General features: G+C 32.6%; 1 protein-coding gene across 2 annotated transcripts in view; it reads left to right on the top strand.

Moving 5' to 3' along the window:
- LOC147066339 (uncharacterized) overlaps positions 1-18,360 on the top strand; it is a 615,499-nt gene extending 597,139 nt beyond the window's left edge. For both annotated transcript variants that reach the window (XM_085956118.1, XM_085956117.1), the window contains exons 5-6: positions 712-863; positions 10,555-18,360. In XM_085956118.1, coding sequence (XP_085812244.1) covers positions 712-863; positions 10,555-12,534 — 2,132 coding nt within the window. In that variant the 3' untranslated portion in view covers positions 12,535-18,360. The remainder of the gene's footprint in view (positions 1-711; positions 864-10,554) is intronic.
- The last annotated feature ends 6,170 nt before the right edge of the window (positions 18,361-24,530 follow it).

Genomic DNA, 24,530 nt, shown 5'->3' on the forward strand with positions numbered 1-24,530 from the left:
AAAATACCATTTTTAATTTTGTAAAACTTAAAACTATTTTGAGTTATTTGAAAGATTTAATTAACTTTTCTCATAAAACCACACATTAAAAATATAGTTTCATATTTAAACTATTTTTCTTTCTTCTTTTTAAAAAATATTTAATTGAATATTGGAAAAACGTTGTTTACGGCACCGACGCCGTTTTAAATGATAACTCTATTTAGAAGTTATTAATGTATTATGGAATAAATTTAAAATAAGTAATTTAATTGATTAACTGTGAAGCTATTCTATACACAAGGCGGCTATCGACGGCTAAAGTAATAAATATTATCACTGTATCATATTTATGTATTGAGGCGGTCAATCGTTACAATAAGTTAACCATGTAAACTGCCAAAACTGTCTATCTCGCTCTAAAAGTTAACACACACAAGAGAGGTTTGTTAAGACACAGCACCTTTTGACAGTTTGGACGGTTAAATTATTGTAACAATTAACCGCCTCAATACATAAATATGATAAACTACCGTCGATAACCGTCATGTGTGTAGAATAGCTTCGCTGATACACATTTTGGATATATAAAATATTTTTTTCATTCACATCTTAAAAAGTCAAATTGGCTTCGACTTAATCGCACCTTACTGCAAGTTAGTTATGGTATGGTATGACAAAATTTTACTAACACTTTTCATTATAATAACTATGATTATTGTATGTTTCCAGTACCAACGTGGGCAGTCAGTGAAACCGGAGGATGCCTCGTACGCTCACTTCCGTCGTTGACCGTTCAATTCCTGCCGGAACTGGCCGCAGTCCAGCTGGTCTCCGATTGTGGACTCGACGGCACCAAGAAGGTCACGTGCAAGCCTAACGAAGTAAGTTCATACACAACATATACTATATATATAACATTACAACGTAGGTACTAAATCAAACATACCAGGCAGTAAGTAGAGTACAAGTACCAATAATGGGCCTAAACAAAGTTTCACCCCCTTTCATTTGTAGTTTCAAATTGTACGTAAATTTGTTAGATACCTACTTACCAATTTATTTTCGACTATTTTAATGTAACAATATTTTTTTAACAAATGTCAGAACACATAGGTTTTTAACGAAAATATTTTTTAAGACTTAGTGATTATTGGATTGATTTTTACTACATGACGTTTAAGGAAACCCTCGTAGTCCAATGCGTAATACTATGGTTATTTATATATTATATTCGTAAGACTATGTTTCTGGTCCGAGGGACTCTGTGTTCGATTCCCGTGGATTAACAATAAGTATATATTAATTTTCTCAACGCCTAGGAGTTTCGGTTATTATTGTTTCACTGCTACTAAAACACCACTACCATTGGGCCTCATAATTATTAAAGTGTTAAAATAAGGAAGCCATTTACATTACTTATTTTGGTTTTTTTAAACATTATTGTACATACTATATTTAAGAATAAAATGATATTATAATCCAAGATTATGGAGTAATAATATTATATTTACCTCCACTTTTTATGCATAACAGTCAGTACACTTAAGCGTCAATTACATTGAGCTACTTTACGAGCTGTTTGTTGGCGAATTTAAAAGCGGGCGATTCAGCTACTGCGATTGTGATGATGACACACAAAACTTTCCATTCGCTGAGAAGCCACAAACCAGCTACTATCTTGACAGAACGTAGTTCGTTTTTTTACCGTGAGGTCTCTACTGCGCAGACGCAGTCGGCCCACACGCCGGCGTGTAGCGTGTAAAGTTGACCGGCTTTTAACTTTTCTCGGTAGAGTGTTTACAATCTGCTTGTTAGCTTGTTCGATTATGACACTTAGCGACTTTAGAGGCAGATTGTAAATTCGCCAACAAGCAGCTCGTAAAGTAGCTCAATGTAATTGACGATTTAGCAGAAAGCCCGGCATCAGCTATCAGCGATTCAATCTGGTGCATTAAAAATTTAACTAAAACACCTTTGTAATTTTTTCTATGGTACATACTACATACTACGTTAAACAACTCAAAAAAACAAAAAATATTCACTTTTTTTTTTAATGTCAACGTATGTGTCACTCAAAATGTTTAAGTAATTGATTTGATTCACACTTGATAATATATGATATATAACAACTTGTAGGTACAAGCCGCTCCAATGTTGAAAATTTATTTTGAGCCAAATATTATGCTCACTTATTATTATTGTGAAATTCACGTAACGAAAAGCTTCAAAGCTGCGAAGAGCTTTCGTCCTAATTCACTCAATTCCAATGACTTTCCTTTTCCCCGAAAATTAAAATTCCATTTAGATAATAAATTATTATTGGAGTAAATACAGCGCCGAATCCGCGTCAATAACACCCGTCAAATAGGCTTGAGTGAATTATTCAGGATACGTCACGAACACTGCCTTTATTGATCACGCTCATTAAGCACAATCATCTGACACTATTCATTATGGCAAACTTCTATATTATTTGCACTTCAAAAGATTTCGGGACCTTAGGGTTACTTTGATGTCTTTCTTATGCGGCTTAGTATGCCTTTCTTATCGTTAGTAAAGTTAATCATACTATTTTCCATATTCAAATGGGGTGTTCAGTTCTAAAACGAACCATATTAAATTATTTAAATTAGTAATTAAACGTAGGATAAAGATATATAAAATTTACTATTAGGTATATCGTTTTTCTTTTGACCATTTCTGCTCTTAATAGGATCATATTAGGTCCAAACACAAATTTAAAAACAATAGGGTATATGCTTCAAAACTTTGCACTCCGGCTCTAGGATGAAAACGATGTAATATATTCTAAAACTAATTGTTTACATATATTATCTATTTATTTATTACTAAATATATTGAATATCATTCGACCTAATTTTAAGCGAGGTAACCAGACAAAAAAGCATATCAGTGTAGTAAAAAGTGCAAAAAAGTGCAAAATTATAAAACGTATACTCTACGTGTATTTGCCAGAATCAGGATTCAAACCTGGAACCCACGACACCCACGCTCGGCCATCGTGTAAGAAAATACTATAAAAAAGAGTGTCAATTTCCTTCTTATAATTGATAATTTTTGATAATGGAATTTCAAGGCATATTTTATTTCATAGCATTGGTTTTTATGACAAATCACTAACATTATTAATATACTCGTTTATTAATAAAACACAATGTATACAAACAGATTATGCATATTACCTATTTTAATCTTCATTTATTATCAAAAATATATTAGTTATAATAAAAATATTGTAAGTTATCTTGTTATCAGGGAACTGGTGGACATGGTTCACTTTGGAACTGAACATCTCTAATAACTATTACTCGACTAATTTTAATAATTTATTAATCATTATCTGATTAAGGGGGGAGCTTAAAATACATAAGTAACATTAAATTTCGTGACAGCATTACGAGGCATGCAATATAATTTACTAAAAAAAATATTGGCATACATAACTAGAAGAATTAATATAAATGTATTAAGTATAAAACAAAGATTATACCTAATCTACCTTTGATTAGTTAGAACGTATGAATCAGAACTCTGGGCGCCCATGAAACATGGTGAGAGGAAAATAATATATATATTATCTTTGTGAGGTGAGTTTTGGGCTGACAGAGAAAATTACATTTGGGAGGCAGGGTATAATGAGGAGCTGTTTTATTTTTATAACTGTACATATAATATGTATATTATACCTAATGCCTGAGCAAGACAAGCTATGTACATATCCCTTGAGGACCTGGACGGTCAAAACTGATATGGTTGAAGTTAAGCATGATCCGTCAAAACAACTGGCGAAGGATCCGGTGGATGACTGGATCGTCCGGGATGGAAATAGTTTGTGGAGGTGGCTAATGCTAAAAACACATTACCATCACGTCACGTTAGCACATGTAAGCTTGTGCTACGGGAAAAAAGTGTGCAATGTTGTTTTTAAATATTATCCGACAAGTGCATCCCGTAGCATATTTTGAACCGAAAACGAATAGTTTCAGTTATAAAAATCTAAAATCACACTAAGGTCACCTCACGCGTGACAGAACGTCACAAGCTGTCATGTACTGTCACTTAAAGATTGAGATAGAGATAGTGATTCATATGACGTGATGGTAATGTGTTCAGACCATAATGTGTTTCTAGCATTAAACTCACCACGGGTTGTAATGCTAGAAATGATGATGACTATTTTGTCAAGTAGGTAACGCTGACCGATTCTTGGAAAAAATATTTATATTAAATTTGTACATACTCAAGTCATTTTGTGACAACGTATGAAATGGTTGTTATCAGCATTCTAGTTTTATTTATTATATGAAAAATATACTGAAGAAGGTTGCCAAGAAAATTTTCTTGGATAATATTATTGTTTTAGAAAGCTTAGTGTGATTATTAGCTTTGTGAGACTTTACAATAAAATTAATGCGTCACTGAGCTAAGGTAAATTTTCCGTAGGTAGGCAGCGTTTAAGAAAATTGCGCACTTCAACAACAGAATAAGTATCACAAAGGCTAATGATTGTTTCTACGTCGGGAGCCCGTGGGGTTATTAATCCGCTGTTTAAACAAGTAGTCACAAACTGTGGCCGGTGGAGTACGATTCGCCTCGTTATTCCCGTTGCTTGTTAATAAATAGGTACTGCCGTAAACTAATATTATAATAAATTAATAAATTCGTTACGAAGACCAATTAAAAGGTTTAAATAATCTGATAGAATTTCGGAGAAGTTACAAGCATGGCGAGTTATGTATATTATATCCCTTGCAAACAGAATACTTGAAAAGCGGCGACATCGGATCGTCCGGGGTGGAGTTGATTGTTTTCGGATGGGCTGTAGTGTCAAAAATTTTGATAATAATATTAATCCATCGGCAGAAAAATAAGAATGAATCTAATATAATTATATAACTTGCTAACAGGCTTTTATTTTCAAATAGTTTAAAAATATGAAATATCAAAAATCTTAAACATATTCAATATGATCTTTTGACAACACAAACATGGACCTCCAAACCAACCCGCCCCGCACTACACTCGATCTTAATCGAGCGTATCGCGAGGCCCTGCGTTTAGCTGTGAAGCATCAGCAGTTGTTTACGCCTGGGAATGTCTCAGGAGCAAATGCCCAAGACTGAGATCGCCACCCTCTCAAGTGAGCTTTGACTGAGTTTACTGAAAGACGTAATTTAATAAAATAAAAAAGTGTCATGGGAGAGAAAGGCACTTAATGAATTTAATTATATATAAGATACACAAAACAAAGTTAAAAGAATACGGACAAAGAAACTATGTGAAGAGATCTTCACGTCCGAATAAAACGCCGCAAATTTTTTAAATCGAATATAATTGGCCTTTGTGGCGACCCAAGTCGGACGGCTCGATGGCCCCAACAGCTGATTGAACTAACTTAACCATCTCTTCCCTCTTGGAGCAGGTCTTTTGACAAATCGATACCAACGTGTTTTAAGTTCGAGTTGCATAGTAAAACAGATTTTTAAGATGCGATATTTCTGACTGTATTTTTTAAGCTGTAACATTTTATGGAAATATATCGAAGCGAAACTGTCAAGCTTAAAAAGTTAACGCGTGTAATGCGTATATTCTTAAAATTTTGCTTTGTGAAACAATATGGGCGATAAACCACTTTTCATTTATGCGGTCACAATACTAAAACTCGGATCAATATAAATAAAAAGAATTTCTGGTAATAAATACACAATCGTATTTTCTAGAAAAATCGATGATTTTCATTTTATAACGATTATGAATGCATTAAATTAAAAAATCATTTAAACGTTTTTATATTTACTTATTTTCTTTTAAATACGTACTTATCGATTATATAACCCTTTCAATACCGGCAAAAAAAATAGATAACCCTCCCACACCGGCATAATTTCAGAAAAATCTTTCATTACATAGTGTTGTACTAAAATACTTACAAAAGATATATTTATGGGAATATTAGAATAAAACTCAGATTTCTTTACAATATAATCAATATTTATTTTTTGTTTGGTATTTTCCCCAGCAAGATCCTTTGTGAAGAGGCACATTGCACTCTCGACAAAGGTACCGGGTCTCTCCTCGCCTATTATGTGCAGCACATACTTGGCAGACTCGTGATGGATATTGTTTTTTTGCACTCGGTGGAATCGCCTTCAGAGTATGTCTGGACATTATTCCAGACAATCTGTTAAGAGAATCCACCGAACTGCGTGAGGTGTTGATGATCGCAACCAATACATTGGACGGCTCCGTCACTACCTCCTCAACTGAAACTAGTCGTCGGGCGTATTCTAACAAAAATTTCTTAAAGCCTATCTTATTATTACTAGGGTTACACTTACAAAATAAAACAAAATAATTAAATTGGGCACACATGATAAGCCAAAAGAATAATTTTTTTGACCATTTAACAGTTTTTCTGTACAAATTGTAGTAAGACAAATTTAATATTGGTTCGCACTATCCACTCCCCCAATGTATTTATTGTATTCTATGATGCTTATCGGCTTAGTTATAACGTGTTCTCTATAATCAGTCCTGATGGTGACCATTTCTGCCGAATTTAAAGTGGATATTGCTCTTACCACTCTTTTATCGCACCAAGAGTGTAAGAGAATATCCCCTTTACGAGTCGTGGAGTAGTCCTCGATTTTGCTGTATCGTGCCGCATACTCTTATATTCCAAGCCAGCAACTCTTCAGTCAACTTTACACTGTTGTAATAACTGCCTCTTCCTCGTACGGTCGCTCTGCGGGCGCCTTTCGCTCCTCTGCCACGTCTACCACCCCGTCCTCGTCCTCGTCGTCGCCTCGATGGGCCAGGGTCTGCAAATTGGTTGGTATCGTCAGATTCGCTCTCCGTCCTGACCATATTCGCTAGGCCCGACCCTGATGCATCCTCCCCTTCAGCAATTCGCTCGAAAATTCTATTTAGAAAATTGGAATCTCTGTTACTTCCATTGTCACTGTCGTTTTCACTGTCTATCACGTCCCTGAAGTCTTTCGTGAAATCAGGCAGCACATCAGAATCAGATTGACGCTGACCTTCCAGTTCGATTTCATTCAGATTGACGCTGGACATGGTGACTCAAGTTATCTGTAAAATGAATAGAACTCATATAAGCATTTTCCATGATACCATAATTTATGGAAATAGAATGTAACATAAACAAACGTCAGAAGTGTTGAGGTTAGAATGTAAAAGTTGAAAAGAACTCAACAATAAACGTATAGGATAGATTTAACTCTTTCATATACTTAGGAAATTATTACTAGAATTGATTTAAAACACTAAGCTTACCTTTTTATTGTCCTTCGTGAAGAATAATTGCAAATTTGATAGCAACAAAAATACAGCTGTCAGTCACGTTGCAAAACGTCAGTGTGATATGAATTATCTGGGAAATCAATAAAATTCATTAGAAACATATAACCAAATACTATTAGAAATACAACGTAAAATAAACAAATGTCAGAAGTGTTTACGCATGAGTTTATAAACAAAAAAGTTGAAAAAAACTCAATAATAAACATACATAATAGGTATGTATAGATTATTAAATTAAAACAATACGCCTACCTTTCGGTTATCCTTCTTGTTGAATAATGCCAAATTTGGTAATGAGAAACATGCAAACTAAACACCAAAAACAAAGCTGTCAATAGGTCGATATACGTGGCGAGAATGGCTTCGATGGCGTCACCCAGTGTTGCCATATTTTGAAAGTGGAATTATAGTACAAAGCCTCCAATTTTGAGGATAATTTTAAATTTAAAAAAATTTGCAAAATTTGGGGATAAAATATAGTACGCGTTGTCATCTGTTGAAAATGAAAATTTTCCCAATTTTTTACATTCGACTCGTTTTTATTAGGTGAAATATTTCGTCGCGGGCCGCAGGTTCCCAATTTTTCATGGTCGGCTTGTTTTTTTTAGGAAAAATATTTCGTCGCGGGCCGCAGGTTCCCAATTTTTCATAGTCGGCTTGTTTTTTTTTAAATTATAGTACTTTTATGTAAAATTATAGTACGATTTTCAAAATTATAGTATTTTGGGCGTACTATACCTATTTTATATCGTACATAGTACGCGGACCAAAATTATATTACAAATACTATAATTATAGTACGGTTGGCAACACTGGCGTCACCCGAAAAAATCGACGTATTGAAATAGCATATTTCGACCGATAATAGTCGTATCTACTTACCACTGGTATAGAAATAAGGTTTGTTTCTTTGCTAACATTACTGCATTAAATGTTTTTCAAAAAATTCAATAGATATCCCAAAATATAAATTTGAAAACGACGCGGGAGAATATCGGAAATTTCCGGGACCCGTATTCAGAGGCATAAAATTATAAAATGGAATTTTCCGGGTCCCGTATGGTAGCGGTTTTAAGATGAAAATTATTAATAAAATATATTTATATTACTCTGTCACTAGCATTACGCTCACCAATCACAAATATATAATTATAATAAATACATATAAACCCCAAATGAAGTAGTAACAGGTCATTCCTCGTCATATTAAATTTGATATTGATGCAAATATATTAAATTTTATTCATATCTGCAGGCTAGATCATCGGAATCGCTGAGTGGCATGTAGTCTACGCGCAAAAGCTCGTTTCAATTTCTCTCAAAGCTCGCGGAAATTCAACGATAATAATACCTAGGTACAGAGTTTAGTAAACAGTCAACACCGTTTTGCATATTTAAGCAGTATGGTTAGATAAATTCCACGAAGTCGAATTTTAAACGTGATACGTCACAGCGTTATTAAATTCTAAAATTAAGAGCATATACTTAATATCTAATTAGTGAGGTAATTAACGATTCCGTGTGTGAATATGTGCGCAGGCAAAGTCATAATAGTACGCGAGTTAAAATATTCATAGTTCAGTGAACGGTAATTTAAACCCCTTTCACGTGATGTGCAGCAACATCCCTCACTTCCCTCAGATTTGTAAAATATGAAAATTAAACCAAACATGCTAATTGCTCTGAAAATTACAAAAACTTCTCTCAAGGACAACCAAAGCCACACCTCTCTAATACGAATAGTAGGAATAGTACTCATCCAAAAATAATAAAAACAGTAGGTATATACACATCATTCTAAAACACCTAAGAAATATACTTATAATTCGAAATATACCGTCGGATTCCGGCACATGTGCTATTCAGCCAGCTGCACCGGATGCCGGACGAAACCCCGAAAGCCGAAATCCCGAATGGCCGGAATCCCGAAGACCGAAATCCCGAAAAATAAATAAATACAAATAGTAATAATTGCGCCATCTTAACACATATCGTGAATTGCGCAAATTTTACAAGAGAGACAAAAAACCATTTTTTTGTAAAACAGGTGGGTTTTTGTCTCTCCTGAAAAAAATTGCGCAATCTTAACACTTCTCTTGAATTGCGCAAATTTAACAAAAGAGACAAAAACCCATTTTCCAGAAAAAAAAATGGTTTTTTGTCCTAGATTCCAAGATTAGATTCTTCGACTAGCTCTTAATTATTTTGTTAAATTACACACTCAAGAAAAAGGACCGCTTATTGGAACGCCGTTGGTTTATTTCGATACACTTTAACTTATATTACTAAATTATATAATTATTTATCGTTGTTTTTATTTTTTTAAAGCATATGACGTTTAATAGTTGTTTACGTAAGGAATTGCAAATGGCCGACAATAATAAATTCGCTGCCTAGGAAACGGAACAATTCTAAACTATAATATTATACTGTATAATCGTTACGATTGGAGTATCATACTGTGGCGTAATGGTAGTGCGTTCGGCTGATAACCGAACAATCAGTGGTTCGAATCCAATCGAGTGCGTTCATTTTTGTGTGAAAAAATAAATTATGTGTTACATGTCACACGCCAAAAATACACTTTGATCTGATTTTCCAAACGCGCCTAAAGAAGTATAACTTCAATTGATTCTTTTTTAGTTTACTTTTGAATAATATGTAATTGTTATTTTATAGTTTATAGGTGCGAATTCTAAATTGTTAATCTCCTGTGATGCAATTGTGATCCATAACTTTATTTGTACTTTCATGCACGAATTCACAAGATTTAAGAATGTAACATTTTTTATTGAAAATACATAATTCGGAAACTCGTTATAAACACATTAGATAAAATCTTGAAACAACTTTGTGTACCGGGCGGGACTCAAATTCGCATTTATCTTATTCCGGCCAATTTAGTCACCTGGATCCTACATATTTACTACAAAATTAGCTAATATAGTCTTGCGATTAAAATCTTTCTTAAACGCTGTCTTTTTTTTTTGTTTGGGTCCAACCAATTTCTGTACTTCTGTATGATTATTATGTATTTATGTTTCTATAATATTTTTGTTGGTCCTCCAATTCCTCCAAAAAAATGTTAACCCAAATTGAGATAATTGAACCCTGTTCCCCGATCCTTGCTAGAGGAAAACTGACTTTTTGTTTATTCGAAATTTTGGGTAGAGTTGGCAAAATTCAGTAGAGTTTGCTTGTACTAAAAAATGATTTCTTTAATTTCAGGACCACAAAGATATTCTGAAGGAACTGTCCTGCGTGATATCAGACGAAGACTTCTCAGACAACACTGTATCGAGTGCTCCAGCTGAAATTGTCGCCATCGGAGTCAGCAGCGGTTCGACAAGAGCAGCATCCGGGTCCTGGCCATGGAGCGCGTCAACTCCCGCGGGGGACTTTACCTCTACAAGACAGAGGAGGGAAACAATACCAACCTCCACTCCTATACCAGCGACAGCTATCACCGGTACTCTTGGCTACAGTGCTTTGATAAAACAGGCCATGAAATCCCAACTCATTGAAAACGCTCAAACTCCCGAGACAGTAACCGCTTTTAAGGATCTCACTCCAGCTGATAAACCATCAGATATTGTACCAGTTAGTGAAAATCCAAAGAAAGCAACAGCGACTTCAACATCCGTTCCGGTATATTCTATTCACGTATTCAAAAAAGAAAAATTACTTGTGACAAAACCAAAGACAACCGATCCGAGTAGTGACGAAGTTGATGAGCCTAAAATTAAAGTAGTAGACATTGTTCCAGTGAATAACAATTCAAAGAAAACGTCAGTTACAACAGTTCTGCCAATAGAAGAAGCAACTGTGCCAAAACTAAAGAAGGAAGGTATTATTGTACTTCAAAAAGAAGTTTTAGTGTCTGAAACAAATGCTAAAATAGAACCCAAAGTTATAGAAGAACATATTAACAAAAATGAAGGAATTACTGTGACTGGATCAAAGACAGCAGGACCTAAATCTATTGGAGAAGAAGCTATTCATGCATTCAGAAAAGAAAAAGTTTTTGTGACTAGGCCAAAGACTATAGATCATATTGATGGCAGCGTTGATGAGCATAAACCAAAAGAAAAAGAACCACATGTAGATATATTCACACAAGCTACAGATCATTTTATACCACCATTGGTTATGGCAAAGAGTAAAATGGGAACTGATATGACGGTTGTCTCTCCTGAAACTAAACACAGTCACCATGTTCTCGTGCATCATACACCGAATTCAATGAAGCATAGAGATCACGATGATATCACAGTTCACTCCATCAATGAAGGAAAAGTTATTGCAGTATCTACACCGAAAATACTCACAGAGCCTATAGCTGTTTCAATGCCAAGTGTGATATCTACAGATAGAGCAAAAGCAACTGTAGAACTAGCTGTACCTGATTTACCAAAGGTATTAACAAAGTCTATTGATTTCGAAAAAATTATCACATCCACCGTTGGTGCGACTGGCAAACTTGCTACAGAACAGAGTGAAATCTTAACAACCTCTTCTCCAGTTGGAGAAAAGGATGGTATCGATTACAGTGTGAAGGATATTAAATATCGTAAGCCAAGCAAAGGCAAAAAATATGACAAAATGAAGGAAGATAAAAAAAAATCTGGAAAAGACATACCTACTGAAATAATTGCAACAACTACACAAACAACACACAAAGTTGTCGAAGTTACATTACCAAATATGAGAGGGAGTCAGGCACCCATAGCAGTCATTGAAATAACTACAATGCTTCAAACACCTTCCCCAACGGCAAAAGAAGTTTCCACGACAACTTTACATGAAATTCTCACCACAACTGCTCCAAAACTAAGTGCTCTGAACGCATCGAGTGGTCCACAAATTCTTATTGACCCAAATATCATGAAACTGAACAAAGATGGAGTCTTCAACAATGATAGTGAAGAAATTCAACATAAAACAAATCAGTCTGACATCACGACTACTTATGAAAATCTTTTGCAAAAAGACAATGTTAAAAAAATTGTATTAGATGACAAAATTGATTTGTCCACTAAACCGTTACCTGCAAAAATCATACAAGTATCTTCAAGTAAAAATCCGGAAGAAGGAACAACAGATCATACGCCGGATCCGTTACCGCGGCCTAATAGATCTCGCATATTGGCCCATCCCCCGCAGCATAGAGCGTTTTATCCATATTTTTTCAATAGAGTTCTCGGGTAATTTTTTTGAAAGTATAAAGATTTAGTAAAATTTGGGTAATAAAGTTTGCAGTTTTCGTTTTAGCTTGACCGCTAAAAGTGTGCTGAATAAAATGTAACAGATGTTTGCACAAGCACGCCACGCAGCAAATAGTAATGATTTTAATCCTGCACACCATGCACGAAGGATTTGCGAATATGCACCAAATAATGTGCATTAAAATAAATGTAAAAATAATTTTTAAGGTTCATGATTATTTTTTTTTTTAAAAATTAATTACTCACGATGAAGTGAATTAACTCTGCACCAATGAGGAGTACTTTGCACCCGGTAATGTTTATTTTAGTTGTGAGGAAATCATAGGTAAACGAACTTTGACTATAACTCCTCTGCCAATAATTAAAAAGTGTTTGCATATATCAGTGTTTTTAATGGCATATGGGGAAGGAACAAACTACTGTTGACAGTGGCAAACTCTAATTTACATGATTGCCTTATTACAATTACCAAAATCTCTTGCAAAGCAGACCAGATTGGTGCAAAGTTGACTCAGCTTATAATAATGAATGTTTTTTATTTTAATTATTGTGTCTAAGTCACATTATTTTCATAAATAATTAGTGGAATAGATACAATAGAGTAACTTATGATTAGGTCTATTTAATATTTTCATGCACGTTAATTAACAAACAAAATGTTAAAGCCAACCCATCTAAGATTATATTTAATAGTTTCGTTAATTCATAATTAGTTTTATTATTCTAAATATAACTTCAGTGGACATGACAATTCCGAACGCTAATCGATTAAATAGATAAGTGTCGAGGATGATTTCAGAGTAGGTACATTCATTCAGTAGCCGGTTGTTAAAAATATTTCGATTTTTAATTTGATAAATCTAAAGTGTACTTATATGAGTTGGAAATTAGCTAAGAAGCCAGCTGTCTCGGTAATTTATTAGTAATGTCACTAGAATATTGTGTAAATCTAGTAACAAAGGAAATACCTTTCCTAAAAATAGAATGTTGTCATTTGAAATAGTAGGTACTTTACATTACTTCTCTAGACATGGTATTAATTAAATATAGTCCGAATTACCAGTAAAATTTTTAGTATAATTAGCTTATACTGAATAGATTAAAACGTTAATACATTTTTTTTAGAAATACCTACTTCTAACAACATTCCTCTACAGTTTTATTTTTAAATGTGTTTTACCAATACATTTATTTTTTTTACTCTGATGGAAAGTCTTATGATTTGGAAATCCAGCATTCACATAACATTCGCAGTTCAGGTGGAGATAATTATTATGCTCTCTAGTATGAACATTACCGCAATTCTTGGATGTAAGAACTCTGATCAACACCGTCTCGAAGTAATTTTTACGTGAACCAAATCCAGTAGTCTTAATATCAATTTTAATGAAATACAATCATTGATAGATTATTAATTCTATTTTTTTTTTATTCCGTTTCAAAATGTGTTGTTTTGTCATGCAAAATAAATTACATAGTTAAAAGGCAAAGAAACTTACGTAGGTACCCAAAAATAATGACATATTTAATATTAATAATGTAATTAATTCAATCTGCGAATCACAGCATCACATTGTTCATTTTTTTTTCAATATTTGGCAATTAATTATTTTTATTATTTTACAGACTATTTATTTTTGTGGTGTTCGGCTAGAGCTACATAGGTCAATATTAATTGTCAAAATTAACCTTTAAAAAACAATTGAAATATTGTAAGCTGTTAAAAAATCTATGTGAAATAATCTATGTGAAATACTGCATAAGTAAAGTAGAATTAATTTCAAGTTAAATACAAATTGACTTTATGTTGTTTTATCCATTACAATTTATTAAATTAACAAAATAATGAGATGGAATTAGCGTTTTATGTATGTATTGGTGTATTTAACTTAGTTTTATGCTTATATTACATTTCAAAAAAATACGCTCCTTTCAAGTTGATATGTTTGACTTAGGTAGTTTCACCTGAACACCGTAATTTTATTAATATTTTATGTATCTTTTCTTACTCACCTTGATTTAAAAAAATATTTTTGAGTGTTCATGTTAGTGTAAATAAAATTAAATGGTGGCAAATTCGAAGTCAATTTTAATACAATGGATAATGAATTTATAATATGGAATAACTCGGGAGAAAATAAATAAGAAATTGTAAAAAGTACTAATTTATTGTGACAATTTACAAATATAATAGGTTTCGGAAACACTAAATTGATAATATTGAGAACATGAAATAAATTGTTTCATACTGATAATTGTTGTTATTACAACCATAACTTCTCTTATGACTATGTAAATTTATTCCAATAAAAATCATTTAAAATACTAAAATAAATCTTTTATTGTTACCTATAAAAAGGAAAAAAAACTGACACTCCCAATCCCTAAAATATGACTCATTTCCGATTCCTTTTGGCACATCTATGATACAAAAATAATACATAGTAAAGATCGAATGTAGAAAATGTTACAAGACAAATTAAGCAACCTTGCCTCAGTGCATCAATTTCATATAATATATCGCACCATCGCAACTAAACTGCCACAATCCAAAAAACGTCAAACAGAGAAAATCAGCTTTGAAGTTTTTACCTTTCGCATTTTTGTACTGTGTTTTTGAAATATGTTTAGATATTGAATGAAGTTTTGACTTGAATTTGATGACTTAGAGATATGAAATTTTCGGTACATATACTATGAACGATAGACAATGAAACATAGTAATTAACTCAAAACACGTAAATTTGGACTTGTGGCGGTTTAGTTGCGAGGGTGCGATATTATGTAATATAGTTTCAGTCCTAATAATGTTATAAATGTGGCTAAAATGTCATCTGGAAACCCATGAAATATTATTCACAGGGTGCATACGGCAAAGCTGCGGGAAGCCTGGGAAAATACAAAGTTGGTGAGCGACAGGAAAGAGGCGTAAATAAAGAGTAGAAAGTTTTAATAAATGTAAGTACTATGTACACCCACACCCACGATGGCCGCGCGGCATAAGCGTTGGCCTATTGCGTCGTGGGTCCCAGGTTCGAATCCTGGGTCTGACAAGTACACATATTGTTTTTCAATTTGTGTATGAGTCAGAGTATGGACCTAATAGGTTGAGCAATTGGCTGACATCCATTTCTCGTAAAAACAAAATCTGTCAATACAAACCTCCACTCTGTCGAGGCCCATATGATCCTATTAGGATCGGACATGGTCGAAAGAAGAAGAATGTACATACACGACAACTAAAAGAGAAATGAATTGACTGAATTTCTCTGGTTATGTGGATTAGAGCAGGAGTACTCCACTGAGAGGCAGGTAAGATTTACACCCAAAGAGATTAATTAGCCAACCATGACCCAATATCTCGCTCTAAGACCTGAAAAGTCAGTGTATTAAAATTATTTTTTTACAATTCCAACACTTCGTAAGTAGTTCTATAAAAACAGTATTAAACACTCATAGAATGTATTTAACCCAATTTTCGATAATAGAAAATAAAATTTAAATATTATTTAATATTTAGTAATTTCAAATACGAGGGTGGGTCAATAAGTCCTTAGAAAAGCCGACAGGTGGCGCGACTAGTACTGCAAGCGGTTTGTTTTCATGCAGCGGCACTACCGATTCAGTATGCTGCGAAGTTTCAATCAGATTGGTCGGGTTGTTGTGTGTTTCTCGTACATTTAAAAAAAAATTTGCTTGTGGAAAATGGAAAAATTGAAAATGGAGAAAATTGAGTTTAGAGTTGTTATTAAACATTTTAATATAAAAGGGTTAACAGCAAAGGAAATAAAAAATGAGTTGGATTTAGTTCACGGCATATCTGCTCCTTCACTTGCAACTATTTATAACTGGTTAAATGAATTTAAACGTGGTCGTACATCAACAAAGGATGAACCACGCTCAGGACGTCCTGTAGAGGTGACTACACCAGAAATGATCAATAAAATCCACGATATGGTGTTAAGTGACCGAAGATTAAAGTTGAGTGAGATAATTGAGGTTACAGGGATCTCAAAAGGTAGCGTCATTTCTATTTTACATGACAAATTGGGCATGAAAAAAATTTCTGCAAGATGGGTGCCGCGTTTGCTCACAGTCGACAATAAACGCAGTAGGGTGGTGGCCTCTAAAGCCCTGTTGTCGCTCATGCAACGCAATCCGGATGAATTTCTTCGTCGCTTTGTGACTGTAGATGAAACATGGATACACCACTATACTCCCGAGACGAAAGAACAGTCAAAGCAGTGGATTGCGAAGGCAAACCATGTCCAAAGAAGGCGAAAACCGTAAAATCAGCTGGTAAGGTTATGGCTACTGTATTTTGGGATGCACGTGAAATTATTTTCGTTGACTATTTGGAAAAAGGAAAAACAATAACAGGGGATTATTATGCATCTTTATTGGACCAGCTAAAAAACAAAATTGAAGAAAAACGGCCTCATTTAAACAGGAAAAAAATCCTCTTTCATCAGGACAATGCCCGTGTTCACACATGTTTACGATCAATGGCTAAAATTGAAGAATTGAAGTTCGAATTGGTCGACCACCCACCGTATTCGCCAGATTTAGCCCCCAGTGACTTTTTCCTTTTCCCAAACTTAAAAAAATGGCTAAGTGGACAACGTTTTTTTTCAAATGAAGAAGTCATCGATCGGACAAATGCTTATTTTGAGGACCTTCCGAAAACTTATTTTTCTGACGGTTTAAAAAAAATTGAGAAACGTCTAACCAAGTGTATTGAGCTCCAAGGAAATTATGTTGAGAAATAAAAAAAAAATACAAAAATAAAACCTGTTTTAATGCTTTTTTCTAAGGAATTATTGACCCACCCTCGTATCAAAATACCTGTTTTACTGTATTGTATTAATAATTATAAGATACATGTTTTTGCCAATTTTGGCATTGCTAAATTCGGGGGCATCCTATGCTGAGATTACATTATGATTATGTCACGTGCTGTCACATGCTGGTACGGCAACAGATTTTTGTCTATGGTTTGTCATTCCGCAGAATATTTTGAATGATCACTATCTCTATAAATTCAGTTGTGGAGTGATAGGAGAATAATGGAAAGTGCCAACTCTAATTTATTAGTATTTTGAATTATTATTCAGTATTCATGGTAATTTCAATTAATTTTAACAGTTGTCTACGTGTGCGTACGTTAAAATTACTTGCGATATTGCACCCATACATAATAATTTGAACAGAACCTAACCAGCATACCATAGATAATAGACGTAAACACCACCCATAGATAATAATTTAATAGAAAATTCATCGAGGAAAAAAATAAAAACAAAGAGCACGCATTTTGACGTGAGTCGAAAATGTGTAGGCATGCAGAAGATAAAAAACGTTCATTGAGTCATGCGGTTGCCGATGTAGCATGGTACGCGGAGGTGACCTGATTGTTCTTCGGCAGATTTTGCTAACTCACAATGTTCGTATAAAGGTTCGAAATGTGCTACGAGATGGGAGCATCAGTCTGATAACATTTTAAATACCAAGAAAAATGACATTATACACCTTTTTCCCGTAGCGGCAGCTTACTGTGATAGCACATAACGTGATGATAATGTATTTGAGGAATTAGTCACCGTAAAAATGTTCCCCGGAGGTAGTGGGGTTAGATTGATGGATGGGAGTAAGCTGGTGTGGCAGAGTAGATGGTTAACAAGTTACCGTGACTGCCTAAACATGTTGAATATGAACAAAATACTGTTCCTAATTGCCACTTAAGGGCGGACATGCTCAGCGTAGGTCAAAATGGAGCTTTTATTGTATTTTCAAAGCATGATCCTTGACATTCCTTAAACGTTGTAGATAATCTATTTATATAATTTTGAAGCCTTATTATCCTTTATATTTATTTTAAACATTTGATGACTGCATAAAGTATTTTTATTACATAAAATAGTATTCTTTTAAACCTCTCGCTCAAATGTTTTAGAATATAGTCATATTTCAGTACATAAATGTGCAGTGGTGTTAAGATTTTTTACATTTATTAATTTTTAAACACATTTATAATACCATCAGTATAATTTATGTTGACATTATTATAGTGAAATATTTACGATAAACAATTTTATTGATAATCTCTGTGATCCCAAATTTTACAAGAATTAGGCATTTTATTATTCAAAAAATGGGCAAGATTAACACATTTGAAGATAATTCTAAAGATACTAATTATAAGCTATGTCTTTGACAATTCAAGTGTGATAAACATTCTACGAATATTGATTGGTTTATAATAATTATTGACCTAAGAATAAGGTAGTGTTTTTTTGAAATACGCCATTTCTTTTGGCATTCCCCAGTGGTTAAGCTACAACATACGGCCGTAGCCATAAATTCATCATTCATAAATCATTATTCGTAGAATGTTTATCACACTTGAATGGTCAAAAACATAGCTTATAATTAGTATCTTTAGAATTATCTTCAAACGTGTTAATCTTGCCCATTTTTTGAATAATAAAATGCCTAATTCTTGTAAAATTTGGGATCACAGAGATTATCAATAAAATTGTTTATCGTAAATATTTCACTATAATAATGTCAACATAAATTATACTGATGGTATTATAAATGCGTTTAAAAATTAATAAATGTAAAAAATCTTAACACCACTGCACATTTATGTACTGAAATATGACTATATTCTAAAACATTAGAGCGAGAGGTTTAAAAGAATACTATTTTATGTAATAAAAATACTTTATGCAGTCATCAAATGTTTAAAATAAATATAAAGGATAATAAGGCTTCAAAATTATATAAATAGATTATCTACAACGTTTAAGGAATGTCCAGGATCATGCTTTGAAAATACAATAAAAGCACCATTTTGACCTACGCTGAGCATGTCCCCCCCCTTAAAGCAATTCAACATGCAACAGGAGAAATATCTTTATTTTATTTTTTATGTATATTTTAAAACAAAAAAAAAATTGTGTGAACGATTCATGCGTTCTGTAGGACTGTCTCTAAGACCTTAAGTTCTCTTAAGTCTGTGATTCAGAAAAATTGGTAACTGGATCCGAAGAACTTTGAAACTCTGATGGTGATTACAGATTAAAGTACATACAAATGATAATATACTGCTTTTTACTGTCAATGTATGACTTTAAAATAAAGTTTTTATTACGATTTTTAAATTTTATTATTGAGTTTTTAAAAGCAAGGTTGAGTCGTAGATTACTAGAAAATAAGTATAATAGGAAGGTTTTTCTTATGAAATATATAAAAACATATTTTTTACATGTTTGCAGTCAGTGATTTTATTTATTTTTGTCATTCATACCAAGTTTTTACATCATTTTTTAGAAATATCATCACTGAATCGGAAAGTTTATTATAATAACAATACATATCGTAGGAGATCATTACATTATTTTTGAATTAACTAATTGTATAATTTTTGAAGGTGTAAGTAAAATGATGGAATTGGACAAATTGAAATTCAATAAAAAAAAAGATTTCCCTGTGTAAATTATTAACTGAAAACAAAAATGTTATGAACACTGCAATTATAAATTATAATGCAAATTACTATACTATAAAAAAAAGTTGTATCTGATTTCTAATTGTTATAATATATTATAGAACTACAAATAGACATATTAAAATACCATGATACTTAAATTCAATTAACAGTTCCCGGACACATGTGTACTGGACATTAGCGCAGCAAACATGAAGACATAACATACAGGCGCCAGCAGAGATGGCACGCGTTGGTTTTAAAAACTTCATAGTTTGATAAATACAACATATTTATGTAATAATCACTTTTACCTAGCAGATATTTTCAGGTATTTTTAGTTATATCTCATATTTTCATTATTATCAAAAAAATAGCAATTAGCAAACATTGGATTAACTAAACCAGTGCTTCACAACCTTTTTCATGAGACAGCTCTATATTTAAATTATAAATTTTTCACAGCACTCCGGCTCAAAAACAATTCAGAAGTTCGGTTCTGTTTCCATATAAATTCAATTACTGGTCCAGAGTTTAAGTTTTATAACAGAGTGCGGAAAATTGATAAATTCAGTGGACTATTTCAAAAAAGTTAAAAAAATACATTCATAATTCTTGGTAAAGATAACCCTGAGTGAATTCTTGATAGTGACCATCAATAAGAAAGATTACTACTAGAAACATGTCAACACTAAAGATAGAAATTAACAGCCAACAAATAATTTTATTATCGATGTAACCGCACCAAATGAAAAAAATCACAACATAGAGTAGGTGCTTAAAACTCGTTAACAGCTGACCACTTAATGACCACATTTAATTATAATGTTAATTATTATGCGACAGGTGCGGTTTGCACATTGAATGACTTAAATTATATTATACACAGCAATATCTTGCGACACACTTTCCAATGGCCACACCGGTTAGGAGAATTGTACTAATCAACCCTTAAATTGTATTCTATTATGTGTATTAGAAACCATCATCTACATAGAGGCAAATGTCACTGCGCTTAGGTCCTGTGTGCACTGAGTGTAAAATAATAAGTATATACGTGAATTTTTAAATTCTGCATTTTATACTGAATTTTCACAGAATTTTTATTATGTACAATATTACAAAATAGTACTATTTGTGTACCAAATACGTATATTAAAATTAAAATTTATTAAATGTAAAATGATAGTATTGGTATTAATATGCAACAGAAAAGATGCAGTTACATTATTTTACAAATGGAGTATGATATGTCCTACCACCAGATTTGATTTTTTTTTTGTTAAACTAAATTTACAATTACCTAATTTGAATACCTACATAAGTGTCGCTAAATTTCAAAACCGGCTACAACACTTTTTTGAAATAATTAAGATATCTATATCGTTGGATTCGTTAATTTTATCGCCTCTCTCAAAATCCGCTACGATTAACTGTCATTTATGAAAAAAAATCAATGCATCTATCAATTGCCACTATAACACTACTGAAACATTCAAAAACCTTTTTAGTTCAAAAAGTTTTTATTGATTTTCTCAACATAATGAAAAGGTGTTACAGCGGGTTTTGAAACTCAGCGACACATATCATGACTCTGGCTTATTCACCAATATATTTTTTTAAATTGTATTAACAATGCTCGAATCAATACTAACACATCTCAAAATGTATTACTGGTAATTTGTCAGATATTTATAGCAAATGCGATTTTTATCAAGACTCATAAAAACACTTGCATCTTTATCAATATTCAAAATCACAATATTTTTGACATGTCACACTATCCACTGGGTCATAAGAGAAATTATTTATAACATAACTATAGTTTTAAGAATGCTTGCACAATTAAAACGGTACTTACAACAAAGATGTTGAATCTTCTTCCAGAAGGAGCCTTTAATGGTTTCGGGTATAAAAAAAATCGCTGAAGGCAATTACAGTTTGACAAGCGATATTTTGTATGGAAGAAAATAATAACTACCATGGTAATCTTGAGAATATGTATGAAAATTAGTGCAGTATGTACTCCCGGTGTTCCTTTTTTGCCTTATTACAATATTACTAGGCTCGATCTCTATACAAGAAGGTTTTCTTCAACATCAACCTGTTTTGCGAATAAATTGTTGGAATAAAATCAATATCCACCTTAAGACAATTTTTATTGATTGTGTATAAAAATATGTACATTAAAAATACTTTAATCTATTTTAAATATCTTAAATAAATTGACACGCATACATTTTTCCGAAACAAAATATTTATATAAATAAAATTAATCTTATAATTACATTAGCAGAATAAATGTTGCAAATATCCAATTCCTTCATCCGTTCATTCAGTATTGTTACAGTAAAACCTCATTAATACAAATTCCACGGGACCGAAAATCGAAAAAAAAATCGAATTACGAATTATAAAATGTATGGGGGAAATATATTACTTAAAATTTTGTAAAAAAAATTGATTGATTTTTGATTTTCATTAATTTTGTTTACGATCATAGATGTGCCTACCAAATTTTCGATACAATTCTTTCAAATTAAAATCTGTGTAAATACCATGTGTCATTAATCCATTAATTGAAGTTACCAAGTAATGTAGGTAGGTATACCACCATGTTTTAAGAGCATACATAAGTGAAACGGCAATTAATTTTCAACAATAGGTGGGACGAAATTTCGCACTCGTCGCCAATCGGAGAGAGGTAGTAGAAGTGTGAGCACGTCAATTTGTTTTGTGATGGCGTCGGAGGAATATATTCTTATATTGTGTAAAGATGACTAAAAAACGTTATGCATGTACTCGAAAAAGAAAACATGTCAATGAATATATTATTATTGATAATATAACAATAAACATAACATTTAATGGACGCATGTTGAATTTTTATAACAAATTATGTTTTGTTCGGCACATGTCATTTGCACAATCTGCGCGTCGCATAGTCACGATCTTTTTAGACCATGCCTCAGCTGAATGAAGCCTTAAGCTATAATTATAAAAAAATGCCAAATATTTTTTATTTTTCCAATTTGTCAACACAATTGATTGGCATGGTTCTCTAGAAAAACTATGTGAAAATCCAATAAACAATCAACAATTAAATACCTACATCCCTGAAACATGCGAGTTATTGTTTTTCCTTTGAGTGTAGTGCAGTTGTGCCTCTGATGACATACCGCTGTATGTGTTAATGGGTCATAAAATGTCAAGATTATTTTTATTACCTTCATAAAATAAGTAATTTATAATGTTTTAAGAAAAGTCTGTCACAATTTTCAATGACTGAATTCGAATTAAAGGCATGGTTTTATATGAAAATGATGTTCAAGGGACTTTTTTTTCGCGAAAATTTAGATTTTCGGCGAATTTCCAATTATCCGTGTTCTTATTAACGAGGTTTTTACTGTATTTGCAATATTTGTTCATGTAACTATAAACACTTAAGTATCTATATTCCCTATGGTTACCTATAAACGTAACAATTTTTTACTAAGAGTAGTTTATTTACAATAGCCTAAATATTTATCATGCCCCGTTTAAATAACCATTAAACTCAGGATTAGTTTAGAGACAATATTCACTCTACATATATAGCTTTTCAGCTTGACTTTGAGAAATATGCCATTAAGACCAATATTTCCATAAACGTCCATTCACAATGAAAACAGTGGTTAGAAAGCAATAAAAATATTTGCCTGCCATTGATACAAATGTGTCTTAAGAAAGTAATGCAGAACCAAAGATAGACGTCTAATTTAAGATGTCGAAATCAGCAACCAACAAGTGAGATAAACATAATATATTATTCATATTCACCAGTGGAAGTTATAAAAAATATACAAAGTGTCGTTATAATTTGTTTATCTTTTCAACATATTAGGCTATTAAGTATGGTTCTACATTAGGCTCAAGAAATGACGAAATTGCGACAAAGTGAAATCAGAGACGTCTGTTTTATTGTTTTATGTGGTGTAGTGCGTGGTGACCCATAAATAAATAATGAAAATGATAATTACAAATTTAATGTTAAGTTATTTATTCCAAAGCCATATCTCGTAATTTACCGGTTCGATCACATTATTTAGATTATCAAGAAGCAATTTAATATAGTTATACATTTCGATACCACAGTTCAATAGGGGAACAACTCAAAATTTAAAGGTTTTGAGTTCAGAATGCCATTCGATGTAGAATAATCTTCTCTTTATAATTCAACAAAAAAAATAATCAAAAATTTCTTTAATGTGTCATAAAATCGAATAACCCTTTCCGAGATTAATCAGTAATTCCGTTATATAATCAAATTTATTGGTTAATTCTTTATTAAAATGTAAAATGTCATTGTGCATTGATGAATTCCACTAAATTAAATATAAAAAAACATACACCTTCATCGAAATCTAGGCTTTAAAATTAAAATGAGAATTACTGCAAAAAATTAAAACGCCATTATCTTGGAACAAGGTTTTATGAGTTGTTCCCCT

Source organism: Rhyacophila brunnea, unplaced genomic scaffold, assembly GCF_057557595.1.
Source record: "Rhyacophila brunnea isolate RB1 unplaced genomic scaffold, BYU_Rbru_1.0 scaffold_5, whole genome shotgun sequence".
NCBI lineage: Eukaryota > Metazoa > Arthropoda > Insecta > Trichoptera > Rhyacophilidae > Rhyacophila > Rhyacophila brunnea.